This window comes from Blennius ocellaris (assembly GCF_963422515.1).
Source record: "Blennius ocellaris genome assembly, chromosome: 5".
In the NCBI taxonomy this organism is placed as follows: domain Eukaryota; kingdom Metazoa; phylum Chordata; class Actinopteri; order Blenniiformes; family Blenniidae; genus Blennius; species Blennius ocellaris.
In genome coordinates this window covers 15,432,963-15,448,767 of record NC_137654.1, presented here as the reverse complement: position 1 = coordinate 15,448,767, position 15,805 = coordinate 15,432,963, and the positions used below count along the sequence as shown (strand labels likewise).

Sequence of the window (15,805 nt, the reverse complement as noted above, 5' to 3'; positions counted from 1 at the left end):
CAAACCACTTTCAGATGTCCTCTTCAGCATTTTCTTTACAAGCTTTTACCGGGTTACTTTATGCAACAGTTTCAGGAGGGTTTTTGTTTGTCTGGTCAGACCAAAACGACATCTGGTCTGCGGGGATCCATCGGAAATTAAAAGCATGATTTTTGTCTTTATTCCAGTTTGATGATTTTTATTCAACATATGGTATGCAAGTGCCAAAGCTTATTTTACCAATCCAATTAATCACTATAACATGTACAATAGTTCAGAAAATGTGCTCTGATGTGACACAGGGGAGGCGTGACCAAAAGTCGGAAAAACACAAGTTAGGAATATTGCTTTGTTTATTAATTTATAAAACAAAATCTTGAGAAAACAGACAGCAGCCATCAGTGGCTATGTGGGTAAGTACTTTAATAATGCTAATGAGATGCGGGAAGATGGCTTCCTAAAACGTCAAGCTAGAAATGTACAAAGGACTGAACTTAAAACTAATCATATCTTTCCACATGCAGCTCTGGTGTGCCCAACAACCCCACATGTGGTAACATCCACAGAAAAAAGTAGAGGATGTAAATATGTAAAAAAAGATAAAAAAAAAAAAAAAAAGCACTGCCAAAATAATTCCTTAAAAACAAAAATCTTAAAATTAACTATTTAAAAACACAGTTGGAAAATGGCAGAAAAGGAAAGAAAATATTGGTGTGCTAAATAGGCAGCTCAGGATAGAAAGCACAAGAAGACAGATTGCTGGTGTTGCGTCTATGATCACTAACTCGGAAAGTGTTTAAGTAACAATCACATGTGCCAGTATGCTGTCAACACAAACAACAGGGACAAGAAAAAAAAATATGAATCCAATGCCTCAGCTTTCTGTATTAATTGGTCATAAAATGTGATCAGCTCCACATCTTGTTTAATGTAACATCGCACTATCAACAATGAACTCAACTGCATGCTTTTGGGCTGCAGGAGAAAACTGCAGCATCCACAGAAAATCCTCACATGCACATGCAAACCCCACAAATTCCAAACATAACTTGAATCAGAGTTTTTCTAATTGAGTTGCAAGAACACTAACTGGTATACCAGCGTGCAGTGCAATCATATTATTTTACATTTTTATTGAACATATATATCAAAAAGAAAAAAAAAGGGGGGGGGGGGGGGCGTGAGTTCCACAGCGAATGACCAAGATAAAAGTTGAAACAAGACAGAGCCGAGGTATAAAGCCAGTATGAACTATAAAAACAGCTAAACTGTACTTTTCACAAGAAGCACTGCTGATATGGACACATTGCTAAGGTCAAGAATTGTTGATACATTAAGCAAGAGGTCACAAAGCCACTTCAGACTTTAGATATTCATCAGCCCTCAGTAATTTAAACTGACTTAACTTCTCCATTGATGTAGGTCACGAGCCAAGTTGTTGAAGGAGGCCCAGGGGGGCAAAAAAGAACCCTGAAAACAGCAGCTTAAGAGTTGAAGGAAAATATAATCTGTTCATGAGCCTAACGTACCCAAAACATGAAACAGAAATGTCTCCCTGACAACACGCCACAAATAAAGCCACTGATTTACAAAGAAACGAAAGCACAGCTGATGCTTGCTTAGCAGCACTCTCATACTCACCCACCCATCCATCCATCTCTATACTGTTCAGGGTAGCGGAATGCTGGGGTCAATCTCAGCTAACTATGGGAGAGTTCATGATAAACCCTGGACAGACCTGTCCACTCTCCAATACGACGGAGACAATCCTTTGTCATGAAGCCGAGACTGAATTGTTTAGAAAGAACATGCAGCAATATGCGCAGCACAAAACTGGCACCACACACCAAAGGAAAACACCGAAACAGTGAAGCAAAGTGGAGGGGACGTCGTGGTTTGGGGATGCTTTGTGCCTTGCCATACTGCGGGCATACATGAATTCCCAAGCTTATCTGGGCATGTTGCAACCAATACAGTAATGATGGCAAACGACATCATCATTTTGGCCATTTCAATTAATAATACATATAAATAATAACACAACTAATGTATTAAGTTGTGAAAAGTGTAATAAAACATTTCAGTCAATATCTTGATAAATGTTTTCCAATTATGGAAGAAGATATTACAATATTGGCTGGTTACTAAATCCTCAAAACAGCATGAAAAAAAAATACTGCAGGCAATAATGTTTTGCAGTTTTTGAACTGGATACTCATTTACCCAGGATACAGATTAAGCAGCACATTCTGATTTATAGTTTATTATTTTATGACATTTATGTCTAGTCATTATGCTATAGGCTGTATTACATTGAAATTGGTGAAAATGTATAATATTATTGAAGGGTACATTATAGGCCATTATTACATGATTGGTTGATACAATGGGTCTCACAGAGTCATCAATGCAAAACATCCTGAGATGGTTGAGGTGAAGCAGTTCTGAGAGGAAGAACAGTCAAAACGTTCTTCTGAGTGCTGCGCAAGTCTGGTCAGAAGCCACCAGCAGCGTTGAGTAGTTGTTATTTCTGTAAAAAGGAGGGTCAACCAAGCATTCACTTACTTTTTACAACTGTGCATGTTAACTGAATATGCTTGATAAAAACATGAATTATTAAAATGGGTGGGATGGTAATAGATCAGGCACTTTTGTCTACAAATCTTATGCATGATTATTGTTGAAAACTGAGAAAGTCCCTCAGATTCACATACTTTTTGTTGCCACTGTATAGGAACCTAACAGCATCAGGTAGTCTGAAGAATTGGAATTTTTCTTCAAAAGTAACAAACTTTGTTTGCATTCAAAGATGTTTTGAAGCACAGAAAGTTTCCCTTAACATCCTGGGGGTGGATTTTTGATGCATCATGTGTTGAACTGGCTGAACTGTGCGATTGTGTTAGCTTTAGCATGCTGTCCGTAGATTCTAAAAAGCAACCAAGCACAAGGATGGAGGAAATCATGCTCAATTGCAAGTACTTTCATTCTAACTCGCGAACTATCGCCATTATTTTTCTTTTTTTTTTGTCACTCCTTTGTTGTTGGTTTTCAAAGCGCCCGTAGACGGTTGATACTGAAACACAGGGTTTTGGCACACCAGATGCCCAGCTAACCAACAAACGACGGCAGCTGCCGTGCCAGGAGACACAAGCGACGGAGGAAAACGTGACCATTGAAGGGAGACACTGGCAGGGCAAGAACACTGTTAGTTCACTGTGGCATTAAGAGAGTCACTCCCTCCAAAGTAAGACAGTAAGGTATAGCAAGGAAAGGGCCAAGGGCTTCCGTCACATGTTCCTCCTAGTTGGCCTTGAAAAGTTTCTTCAGGCACCCCCTCCCCCACCCTCATAATGTGTTCCTGGAACAGCGAGGAGAGTGAAGCTACAGAGGGGCTGACTCTTTCGGGTCTAAAGAGGAGCGTGAGGAAAGGCTGTTCTCCCACAGAGTATTCACTTCAAGATGATGTGGTAACCATCGTTCGAGTCATCTGGAAAGGAGAGAATAACTTTAGCGTCAAGTTGAAATATTACAGGCTCCTTTAAGAGCATAAAACCACCGTGGCTCAATACCTTTCATTGTGTCCAAAACAAAACAAACTTCATCCTGAAAATTCTGAATCATCTGTGAGGAAAAAGAGCAAATCTTTGATTAATGAGTGACAGCCAGTGAAGTAAAACTGTAGCCTCCATTGCTTGCACAACATCTGCTCAACTTTTCGCAGAGTGGGAATTGTAAAGGCCACCTTACCTCGTCGCTGACCAGCACATGTATGCCAGTGGGCCCCTGTTTAAAGATCTGATTTATCTGTCTGGGCGAGATGCTGAAGAGCTGAGCAATCTTTTCTGTCAGCTCACCAGCTGTGAGTTCCTCCAGGTAAATGGCGTGATAAACTGCAGGGGCAGAAAGCAGATGAAATAAGAACAGGGGGAAGTTGGAAGAGACATGAAGAGAGCCTCGAGGTGCACACAACGTTTTGGGAAACACGACGGCTTCTTTCAAGTCTCCCTGCAGCTTTATATGTAGTGTGAAAATGTTTATCCGTCAACTGGGAGAAGAAAAAAGGGGGAAACACCCCAAAACCACAGCTTTGTCCAAAGGTGTACAATAATCATCGTATTCGTACGATCTGCGTACGATCAATAATACCAACAAAGTATGAACGTCTGTGGGGCTATAATCATCCTGTCATGGTCTGCTCGACACATTTTCCTGCCATCTGTTCTCATGTGACACGTTTCCAGCCGATCGTGGTTCAGCGTGTGATGAGAGTGAGTTTTGCTCACAACAACCATGACTGGCTGAATGCTCAGCTGTCAAGGGGGAAACACATTGTGAGTTTCGTACCGACGTCACAAAACCCTGAGCTTCCGCAGGAAGACACGGAGTGATTCAATACACACATCGTGCCACTGTCCATGGTGGGTTTTTGATCTTTTAACTCCAAAAGTACAATGCAATAGTGTTACATTTCCCACTTGCTCACACTGGCCTCGGTTTGAAATCAGGATCACAAGTATTACGTTGCACCATTTGGTGCTGTTGCACAGTGATACCCAGAATTATTCAGGTGTTTGTACATATTTTCAGTAACCAGGTAATTGTAATGCTTCTTTGTACAAGATTAATTTAATGTCCTGAGCAGGAAAATCCAGCTTTACTGGCACCTTCTGGTTTGTACTCATTGAGTCATAAGTTTTGGATTCCATAAGGTTCCTTCATTTTAATGAATGGCGGCATATCAGGAATGGAAGTTGGTGCGGTACACTGAGTGACGTGTGAAGTGAAGTAAAAAAAAAAAAAAAGAAGAGCTGTGCACACAACAGAGACCCATCTGGTCATGGGCGAGACCAGGGAGGGCCGAGGTCGGCAACGACATTCTGCCATTGAATTTCTTTCCTCTGACCAAAACAGAGTTTAGTAGATTTTTAAATAACAGTCTACTCTAGTGCTAAAAATCATTTGTTAATGCTAAATCACAGTTAACCTCTGAGCCTGTCCCGGCTGTGCAGAGCTGGTCTTTTCTATCAGATGCTGAATTAGAAAATGGCCTTGAGAGCACCATGAGTCATCAGACATTTTTTCTACAGCATAAGAGAAGGAGGAATAGATATAGATTTTTTTTTTTTTATGAAGACTGGAGGTCTGCATAAATGGCTGCCTATCACTGCAAATGTGCTCAAAACTTTTTAAAACATACATGTATATATGTATATACACAGTGATGTGAGGATGTTGTGACATGCCTGAGCTGCACCTCGGTTTATTTTTCTGGATCATAAGCATGGACTAACCGAAGAAAGTGTTGGCAGCAGCATCTCCATTCTCATGTTTCAGCTGCTGTTCGCGTGACTGCTGAGACTCCTGACAGACGTAGACGGTCAGCCTCGGCCGTACCACCCTGATTTAATAAACGGCAGGGGAAAAAGCAAATGCAAATGAAGAAATCTTTTTTATTTTTTTTATGATGTCAAATAAATTATATTTCATAAAACCGTGACAGGATTAAGTGCAACCCACCGTCCTTTCAGTGCATTAAAAAGTCGTATACCATCCGCTGGCCCACAGATTTGAATCACATCTTCTCTGGTCAGCTTCAACAGGTCTGTCCCTGGTACACAAAAAAACAACTTTTTGTTTTTAACCTCTACAAAACAGTTGGCGTCAAACAGTCTCTATGTTCAAAAATGCCTCTTCAGCTCTTAATTTTCATTTTGTCTGCTCTGGCTGGTATTGTGTAGTTTAACAACATCAGTCCTTGATACACCACTTTACACTTGATTCATAAAGAGCAGTTCGTCATTCAGCTCTTCAGAGACTTAGCTATGACTCATTCATTTTGCTTAAACAGGCTGGAGCATGGAGGAAACAGACAGGACACTGCTCACTTTTATTTATCCGCTTTCTCCAAGCAAAAACAGCTACATTAATTTGTGTATTCTGCGACAAACGCATGTCTCCCACGTACCGATGGGTACCTTTCACATTTGAACCAATACAGTACTGACACCCGGTCCCTGGTACCTGGAAACTGCCTCCTCGTTCACTCCCTCAGTCACAAAGATGCATTTAGATACGGTAAACTGATACAGTTTCATTTACGTGAATCAGTTGGTTAGAATCGTTAGTAACGATGGAGTTCGGTCGGTACCTATAAAAGTACAGACTTCGGTACCCGTCCCTATTTCCAAGTGACATATTTAAAATGAGACAACACTCATCTGCATGACATGTTGGATTTGTAAAAAAAGAAAAGAAAAGAAAACGCAAAACAGTATTTAACTTACCTGAGAAGTTGGTGAAGAGTCGAGAGTAGGGTGAGAAGCGATTTCTGTGAAGCCACTGTTGTGCATCCTGTGGCGTTGCAGCAGGTAACAAATTCTAAAAGAAAACAAAAAAAAAACAGAAAACAAGTAAACAAGTGTTAGTAGTTGCTGTGTTTACTTGGCTGCCCCACTTTAGAAAGTTGTTGCTACAACATAGACGTGGTTAGTTTTTAGACCAGAGGCCCTTTTCTTCACACCCAGACTGAAGGTTAAGAATCAACCTGCTGCACTAAAGGAGGGAGCGAAACACAAAATAAATCAAACTGCCTAAAACAGTCAACCCAAACGCTAACCGACAAGGAATAAAAATATATATTAAAATCTTTCAAATTCAAAAAGAATCCAAAATTTTGAAGAGCCAATTTAAACGGTACAGAATGGTCGATGATTTGCCAAAAACATTACATTGAAGCCAAATAATAGTGGTCACAACCATTAAAAAAAAAAAAAAACTAAACTAAAAATCATCTGAAGTCCACTGAAAAATCAGGGGTTTCTAATAAAAACATTTCACAGTTTGGATGGATGGATTAGAGGATCACTGTAAACTGTACCAGGATTCAGCATTTGCCTGATTTTCTCTAGTGTTTCTGCGTTGCCAGCTTGGATGCTTTTCAAATGCATCGTCTTAAATCTATGGAGCTTTCTGCATGGATTTGTCTGATCCTGGGAAGAAGAAAAAAAAAAAAAAACACTGAAAAACCCAGGAAATTGCAGCAGGTTTTCTACGTGAACAACTGTAATCCTGCGGAACACTGCACAAAGACACTGTCCATTTGAGTCGACAAAACACGTTTAGTCACAGTGTTTTGAACCTGCGCAAAAATTTAACTGTGACAAACTCAGCTGACAGTCTGTGTTTGTTTCCAGAATAATTAGCGCATGTAGGAATGGGGATCTCTTTATTTCTGTGTTAAACAATCCAACTACAAACTGAGCACTTCTCGACCTCACATATTCAGCAATAAAAAAGGCTCTTTTTTTTTTTTAAGGCAAAATACTAAACATATCCAGTGACGTACAGAATGTATACAGCATGATAGAGTCTGAAGTCATGAGTCAAATATTAGAAACATTGCGTCATTAGATCAGAAATCACTTTAGCTTTCTAAACGATCGTTGACAAGGGTCTTTTCCTTTTCATTCGGTATATTTCAACGCGCAGTAGAATCAAGCGAGTAGTGACATCATACTCACGTCTGCCACCTGAACCACCGGCTCAGGCTGGTGGGTTGGTGACCCGTTTCTAGAAAGGATGAAAAATGAACCGTGTTAAAAGATACTGAAGTCGTCACTGTTCAAACACAGCCATGTTGTTTTCACACTGAATAACATCCAAGCTGCAATATTTGCTCAGTTCTGACAGGAATGATCAAACACTCGTACCCTTCAGCCACTGGGAAGCTGTTTTGTGAGCTATTGAAGCCAGGAGAGGGGGAGTTGTTGATGTAAGCGACCTCAGGCCAGGGTGAACACTGCACAAGATAAACAATTGTTATTGGGGCGCCTCAGTAACACGTCAGAGCTTTCTTTTTTTGCTTTGAGATGCAGTATTATTTAATATCAGTTTACAATAAAAAAAATTAAAAAAAGAAAAGAAAAAGAAAAAAAGAAATGCAGCCAAAGATGTAGTTTTGCTGAGGAAACATATTTCAAATGCTTTTGTTTTTTTTGTTTTTATTTTTACTGCACAGGTGCATCTTATACAGTTCACACACTCACATTTTTTAAGTTATTTCTATACTCATAATCGAAAACATGCATATTCATGTGTGAACTCCAAATATAATGTGCAATATAAGTTCATTCACAGCTGACGGAAAAACATTGGATCTGATGAAATATGATCATTTTTGTATCAGAAACCAGCTTTATATTTGCTTTTGTATTTTAATGAGAAGTTTCAAAATAGAAGCATATGATGGTGTGGGTAATACGATGAGGCTGCATTTAGTTTTGATCACATTCATCCAAGCAGTGATTCATGCGTTTTACCCAAACAATCTGCAAACCTCAGTCAGGATTGTGGTTTCATAGGAGGGCTGGTACTTCTCCTTTTCCTGTGGCGCCCTCTTCTCCATCTTCTCTCGATCCGTCTTCTGCTTTCTGTCTGCGCCTTTGGGCTGAAACAGGTAATGTGGAAGAAATTAAGCTTGTGGACATGAACACCACCACCAGAGGGGCCAATCAAGCAGATGGCGTTATGAAAGAGGGGCTTTAATGTTCCTATTCTGCCCTGGTTTTCTCTCACCTTGAAAACTTTGACCTGGCAGGAGGCGGAGTGGAGATGCTCCGTGTACTCTCCGCTCTCGTTTTCTTTAAACGTGTCGATCTGGATGCGAAATGGGACGCCTTTTTCTCCGCCGTGCTTGCGCATGGTGAATTCTGTGCTGATGCAGTGAACCTTAAAAAAGAGAGACGAAACAAATTACACGAGTCACATATTTTAGGTCACTAAAAGTGATAAATCAACATATCAGTAAAACTGTTGCGTGAAATATCCTCTGTTATTTCAAGGAAAGGTAACATATGGGTACAGTCAGTTTAGTTTTATAGTGTCAAAGAGCTTTGACCTGCTTCTGGTTCCAACAATTAGATTGAAAGGAGTTCAACACTAGACAGGTGCATCACAAAAATGTGAGTATTATTGAAAACCCGATGGCTTTGGTCATTTCATAATATCCGTCTATCCTGAAGACGACAGACAGACAAAATATTTTGAAATTGGGAAAAAAACAGCGAGGTTTTATCGTTTGAATCACATTTTGCAGAAGATGTAGTATTCCACTGTATTCTCTCTCTTTTTTTTTTTTTTAGATGCACCTGTTGAACAGATTAAACAGCATGCTGCAAGAAAACTAGAGTCGGCCGTCATGCTACCTGAATAAAAACCGATGTTCTTTTCGATGGGTCCCAAAGGAACTCCACAGTGTTAAGCTGAGTAGGGTTAGCCCTGGGGTCGATAATGCCGACTGACATGGGGATATCTGCAACGGATCAATGCAAAAAAAAAGCGGGTTATCATATGAGGTCTTGAATCACAGCATCTTCTTTGCATTATGGCCACTGTCATCATCTTACCAACAGTGGAAACTACATGACGGTTAACATGGCTGCACAGCTACTTCTTTCCATTAGCAAAAAGTTGAACGCATTACATGGAAAACAAACTTTAGAAAACACCCAAAAACCATTTTCTGGGGTGTTTTTTTTTTTTTGCTCACCAAGGTCGAGGATGCGATCCCCGGGCCGGTTCCAGCGCCAGCCCTCCAGCTGCTGGTGCTCCGTGTACTGAAGTCTCCGGTCATGAAACACCACACGGATGATGCTCTGAAATCAGGAGGAATTCATGAGCTCTTTGTAAATGTTCACTCCGACAGACTGCTCGTACACACACACACAGCTGAACACATACGTACCTTCACCATTTTACCAGTGATTTCAGGAAGTTCCCCAATTTTTCGATTGTCAAGCATTCTTATTTCATAGGACTGTCCTGCAATCAGTGAAAAGAGCAAACACTTCAGTTACAAAAAACAGTTTATTTCACAGATATGCACCACAAAGCAAAAACAAAGCTCATCAGAAAGCCAGACATGCTGATGACAGTGGGATTATAAAGCGTCATTTGGAACATCAATTATAAAGTTAATATGTTGTGTGAATAATTTCATCACATAATGATTGACTTAAAAACAAAAATATGACAGGGGAAATCATACTATTCAGTTTTCTGTATTATGATATGAGTAATCTTTGTTCCAGTGGGATGATGTTAACTGATATACAGTAATAATGTAGTTTCAAGATGTGACACCACAACCGTTTGCTGTGGTGCCATTGTTTATGAATAAACTGTCTAATTACCATGTAAAGAATTCACAGGAAACGGAAACTGAAACTTTTCACACCACAACACTTGAGACAATGTTTGATGGTCTAATGTAGGAGTGCATTAAGATGTGACACAGAGCCTCTTCTTTTTAATGACAGCGTAACCATTCAATCTATTAAATTGTCTTATTATTTTTTGGAGAACTAACAAAATATTCTGACTTCATTTTCATGTGAAGATTATATGCGGCGCTATCTCTGAACTAAAAAAAAGAGGCTGGACTATATGCATATATATTCTTTCTATCCCCACCTCTGATCTCTACTGAATTTAGCATTTGACATTGTCGCTGTAACTCTTGAAGACTTTATACGGAGTGGAAAGTGGCTGGGATTCTGATGCTGACCTTGGTTGAGGTAGGTGAGTGTTTCGTCATGCAGTTTAACGGCTGGCGAGGTAGCTGCGCACAGAACATACTGAAAGGGAAGGATCTTGTTGTCAGAGTCTGGAGGCAGGTTGGACTCCTCCTGCTTGAAGATGGGGAGGGCGAGCACATCGCTGGAGAACGGGGACAAAACGAAAACACTGTCATCCGCCTGAAAGTGATCACTTCATTCAGACATGGAGTGCTTTAATTAAGAAATACAACAATATTCTAAGGGCCTGATTTATTACTGGAGCAGTAAGACATGCTCAATTAAAAACTGTTTAATGGTGCAAAAGGACGATGCATTTGTGGGATGAGCAGCAGAGTTGAGTGTGTCGATAACAAATTTGCCAAATCTTTGTTCACCAGTTCAGGCGGTTATTGACTCCTATTTCTTGGATTAGACAGCCTAAATTCTGAAGAAACAGGACACATTTGTAATTTAAAAAAAAATGTATCTGTTGCACAAACAGGAATCTGTAGCGTACGGACCAACCGCACAAAGACACAACAGCTGCTCAGCAGCCTGCTCACACACTGCTCTGTGTTGGCGTCACATTTTGCGATCAGCATTTGTCACGCACATATTCAAATCTAACACGAGTCAATAAACCAAAAAAATATTTTCTTCATGTTTTGTGCCATGGTTTATTTGTTTTTGGTGCATTGCTGTGATCCAGGGACCGGTTGGGTAGAGACGACTCGTTTTTTTTTTCCATTTATGCACTTTTAATTTAGCTTGTGTTATGTATGTACATTGACAAATCACATTCACATAGAAGAAGGGTTTGTTTTCATCTGATATTTGTTTAATTTCTTAATTTTTTTGGGGGGGGGGGATTAAATCCATTTGTTGGCAAGAAAAAATGTTATATTCACAACTCGCTTACACTTTTCAGAACATCTAAAAAGCCAAAAACAGACTCCAAAACTGATCAAATCTCCAACAACAAGCAAAATACTTAAGTTAGCTAAAAGTACATTTATTTTTATATAATTACAATTTCTATATGTTAGCACATACATTACGGAGTAATATTCTCTCCAAACAGCCAAAAAAAACCAACCCACATTAAACACAAAAGACATGCAAAACTACACACAACTATACAGATAGTTACACAAATGGGTTGAGAATATGTTGCATCGTGACAAGATAAATCTAATACTCAAGTAAACCTAGTTTCCAAAGATGAAACTCAGCCTTGCTGTTAAAATGTGGAAGCAACAGCGTGAGCTTTCATCTGCATGTGGTGATTAATTTGCTTCCCGCTATCTCTCATTACGAGATTCCACATGATCATGCACGGATTTAAAGCGTCGCATTTTCTTCCTCTCAAACTGCCCACTGGTGCAGACATAAAGCCCTACAGTCAGAAAATGTGAAGCACTCTGCTTAAGTAATCAGTCAGATAAATAATTTATCTGGAGTGATTTCCTTCATTTAATAATGCCTCGTCACACGCGAGTTCAAGCAAAATGAGAGTGAGAAAGGAATCCGAAAACAACTTCCGGAATATAACATGAACTACAAACAACAAAAGCAAAACACGGAATCATAAAATGACAGTCAAGCTACGGAAGAAGAGAAAAAAAACACACACGTAACAGACACTCGAGCTCAAGCAGACGATGCACTTTCAGTAAATGTATAAGAGCCTCTGCTTTCCCTACCATCAATGCCTGGTTGTGTAATTACAACTAATAGTTTTTAATCTTGATTGATATGTTCCAGTAAATATATTGATGTGGAGGAAAAGCACTACACTTAAAGCCCTTAGCTCATTACTACTGAGAGACATAAAAAAACCAAAAGAAAATAGATTTTCTCGGAACAATTTACAAGTGGAATTACACTGTATTGGCACTGCGTGTATCATAAAACGTTCAAGTAAAAACACCATATGACACTTGTCTGCATATATTAATATTCACACATCAAGCGCTATTTGATCAAGCTGACAATGAAAAAAAAAAAAATGCTCAAAGATTCATATAAACAAGCTCATGTATAATGCAGGGGTGTCAAACATAAAGCCTGTGCTCCAAAACTGGGCTGCAAAACCAAACCGGCCCGCCAAATCACCAAGCAAATGGTAGAAAAACATTTTTTTAAAAACAAATGTTCTAAGACCTGAACTGAAATGTTGGCAGTGCTGCTATGAAAGCTTGCTACCTCCCTGTTATCAATCTCGCCTCAAAGTCGTGCTGGCAGGGTGAGTTTGTATAAACATGCAACAGTGATAAGAGAAGCTTTTTGGACATTTTACTGTATTTTGTACCAGAAGGCATCATTGTAAAGTGAAGTAAGTCAGTAAATACATATAATCGAGTATTTTTTCATAGTGGATAAAATAAGAGAAATGTTTGACAATATTCAAATGCAATTTTAAGCCACGTCACCCACTCCTAAAATTAAAACCCTCACACAATCAAATCAAGTCGAGTTTTAAACGACTGTACCTCATGCTGTAGGCCCCGGCACCGAGCTCCTGGCCGATGCCAGAGAGGCTGGCATCAAAGTCCTGCACCAGGCCAGACTCGATCACTTCGTCTGTGAGAGGCAGCTTGAGAGCCCACGCCATGGTGCCGAGGTGGAGATTTGATGGAGTGCAGTCTCGGTTAAAACGTTCACCTTTTCCACAAAACCTTTTTCGAAATTGAAAAGAGAAATAATAGACATATTTTAAGTAGTATTTTAAGCAAACATGACTCCAACAATAACACAATGTAAATAATACAAAACATAACCAAAACTGTGACTCAAGGCAAAGTAAAGACATAAAGATGTGATATATGATGGCCCCTAAAAGTATGCTTGAATAAATTATCCAAAAAAGGCACAAACTTATAAAAGGGAAGAGACCACTTGTATGTCACAACAACTGCAGTTTAACTGCTTGACTGGTACTCTGCTACATCTAAACGTCTAGCAGATAAAACATTTTAATAAAAATACTTTTCATTCAATGTCATGATAATAGAAGAAATTTGACTACGTTTTTGTTTACTTTGAAAGCACGTTTCTCAGATGAATAGAAAAACATAAATTACGCACAAAACGAGAGGCGCTTGTGTTTGGTAGATTAACGCTTACACCACTAGTACATACTGGCTCCTATTATTATTGTAGTACACATTTGTAAGAAACCGATAGTTATAGGATGAGCAGAAGCTTTTAGCCCATAAAAAAATTCCCCAAATCTGTGCTATTCCATGCTGTCGACTCTTTGGGTTTGTTTGTGGGGAACTGGATGAATAAATTCTGTAGAAACAAGACAAGTTGACAATTTATAATTTTATTCATCCTAACAAACAGAAGCTTTCATAGCCTGTGGAAGAGCCTGGCACCTCCTCCTCGTGAAGGCCTGCTCACAGCCTGCTGTGGCGGTCCCATTCTTTACCAGCATTTGTCACATGGTTATGCGGATCACTCTGGCATGAACATCAGACTCAAGTTGATCCAACAAGTGTTGAGTGGCGTTGCGGTCAGGACTGCTGGCAGGCCATTCCGTCCTCTCCACTCCCAAATTCTGCAGGTTGTCTTTAAAGAATCCTCTGCAGTCGCCAGCATTGCCATCTTGGAGGATAAAGTTTGGTCTCAGATTGCGGGGATGTGGGATTGCCCCTGGGTGTATAATCTCATCTGGATAGCTCAGTCAACAGAACCAGCAGAGGAAAGCTGTTTCACACTTGTCTGAGGAGGTTTTGCTTAAACTTTCATGGACACAACACATATGCATGTTCCTTTCTAATTAAACAAGGGAAAGAAAGAAGCTTTTTAATTGTATCGGGTTTATTGCTGGGGAGCACAATGATCAGTGTGTGCAGTGATTGTGACATAATATAAACAAACAGATCCTCAAATGTTAACTATTGGTGGATTTTCATAATTGTTATGCATTATTCTTTACTCCCCTGTTAAGAGGCCTGTATGCTTACTGTCATCTGTCCCTGATTGGCAGGGTCATTGAGTTCTGTCCACTTTGACCAGAAGCTTGACAGTCCATTGTGGTTCCACAGAAGAGAAGGACATCAAACACCTGATAATTTGTAACATGTGGAGAGTGATAGTCACAACAAGCTGTCGTATCAAGGCTGAGTCTGAGAGAAACCTGGTAGAATATGACCAGTGGAATCATAGCCTCGGAAGTGGAGTGGCATCAAACTTGTTGTTTTTTTTTGCCTCGTTACTACTATCTTTCATATTTTCTCCAATAAACATCGCTGCTGAACACATCTGTCCTTCAGCTCGTGTTTTTTTTCCTCCACAACAGCAGTTCACACATGTTCACAGCGACCAAGTCCAACTTTCTCCTTATGTGGCTTCATAACGAAATGCAAACATAAGATGCAAAGCTTACCTAACGGAGAAACGTGTAGCAGCTGGCTAACACACTGCGATAGTTTCACGCCATCATGTCGCGCTGCTCCGTCCAGGCACTAAAATAAACATGTCGAGCTAACGAGTTAGCCTGACACTTCAGTGAGCCACAATGATGCTGGAGCTCCTTTATCTGCACTGTCGGGCTTCCACCGGACCTGACGGGTTCTGGTAAGCACATCTATCCACGAAACTGCGTCAAAATCCCATCAGTTCTACTCAATTGTGGGGGAAATATTGTCCTGCTTTTGTTTGTTTATCTTGCTTCGTCGGGGGAGAGAGCTGCCGTAAGTTCCGCTTCTTCTTCTTCGCGAGGACGAGACTCCTGTATATGTACGCCTCGTTACCGCCACCTAGCGCTGAGTTTTATACACAATGTATACTCGTAGAATTAGTTCGTCATTGTGCTCGTTTTCATCCATTTCAATTTAGAAAAAAAAACATTGAAGTTGGAATAAAACACATACATGTGAGCGATGGTTGGAAAGGGGATGGAATCTGAAGATAGAGAAAGTTGTAAAGAATAAAATGTGTTTACAATTACCTCCCTTCTATTTCCTGTAAAACCAATTATTGAGTTTTGGAAAATTGGAAATGGGGGCTCCATGAGGACCACAGGCCACCAGTTGTCATGTCTGTTTTATGATTTTAAAAATAAAATGGGGTGAAATGAAACTCTCAACAAACATAACAAAAACGTAGCTTTTTTCCATGTAATAAATGTAAAAATACAACTTTTTTGCATGTTGGATTAGCATTAAGGATTACAGATGAAAATGTTCTTTAAATTGTCACATTACTCTCCTTTTCTCATTATTACTCCTGAAAACTCAGCTTCAATTGGGAGACTTTTTGAT

General features: G+C 39.8%; 1 protein-coding gene across 1 annotated transcript; it reads right to left on the bottom strand.

The window, feature by feature from the left end:
- Nucleotides 1-282: 282 nt before the first annotated feature.
- Nucleotides 283-15,195, bottom strand: tfcp2 (transcription factor CP2). Its single transcript, XM_080497394.1, has 16 exons — nucleotides 14,929-15,195; nucleotides 13,028-13,213; nucleotides 10,544-10,695; nucleotides 9,722-9,798; nucleotides 9,527-9,632; nucleotides 9,183-9,289; nucleotides 8,554-8,706; nucleotides 8,315-8,425; nucleotides 7,689-7,777; nucleotides 7,500-7,548; nucleotides 6,264-6,357; nucleotides 5,497-5,587; nucleotides 5,271-5,377; nucleotides 3,727-3,869; nucleotides 3,549-3,600; nucleotides 283-3,466 (listed from the first exon to the last, which is right to left on the bottom strand). Exons 2-16 carry the CDS (start codon nucleotides 13,147-13,149, stop codon nucleotides 3,429-3,431), a joined length of 1,491 nt encoding a protein of 496 aa, XP_080353520.1. The 5' UTR covers nucleotides 13,150-13,213; nucleotides 14,929-15,195; the 3' UTR covers nucleotides 283-3,428.
- Between the last annotated feature and the right edge of the window lie 610 nt (nucleotides 15,196-15,805).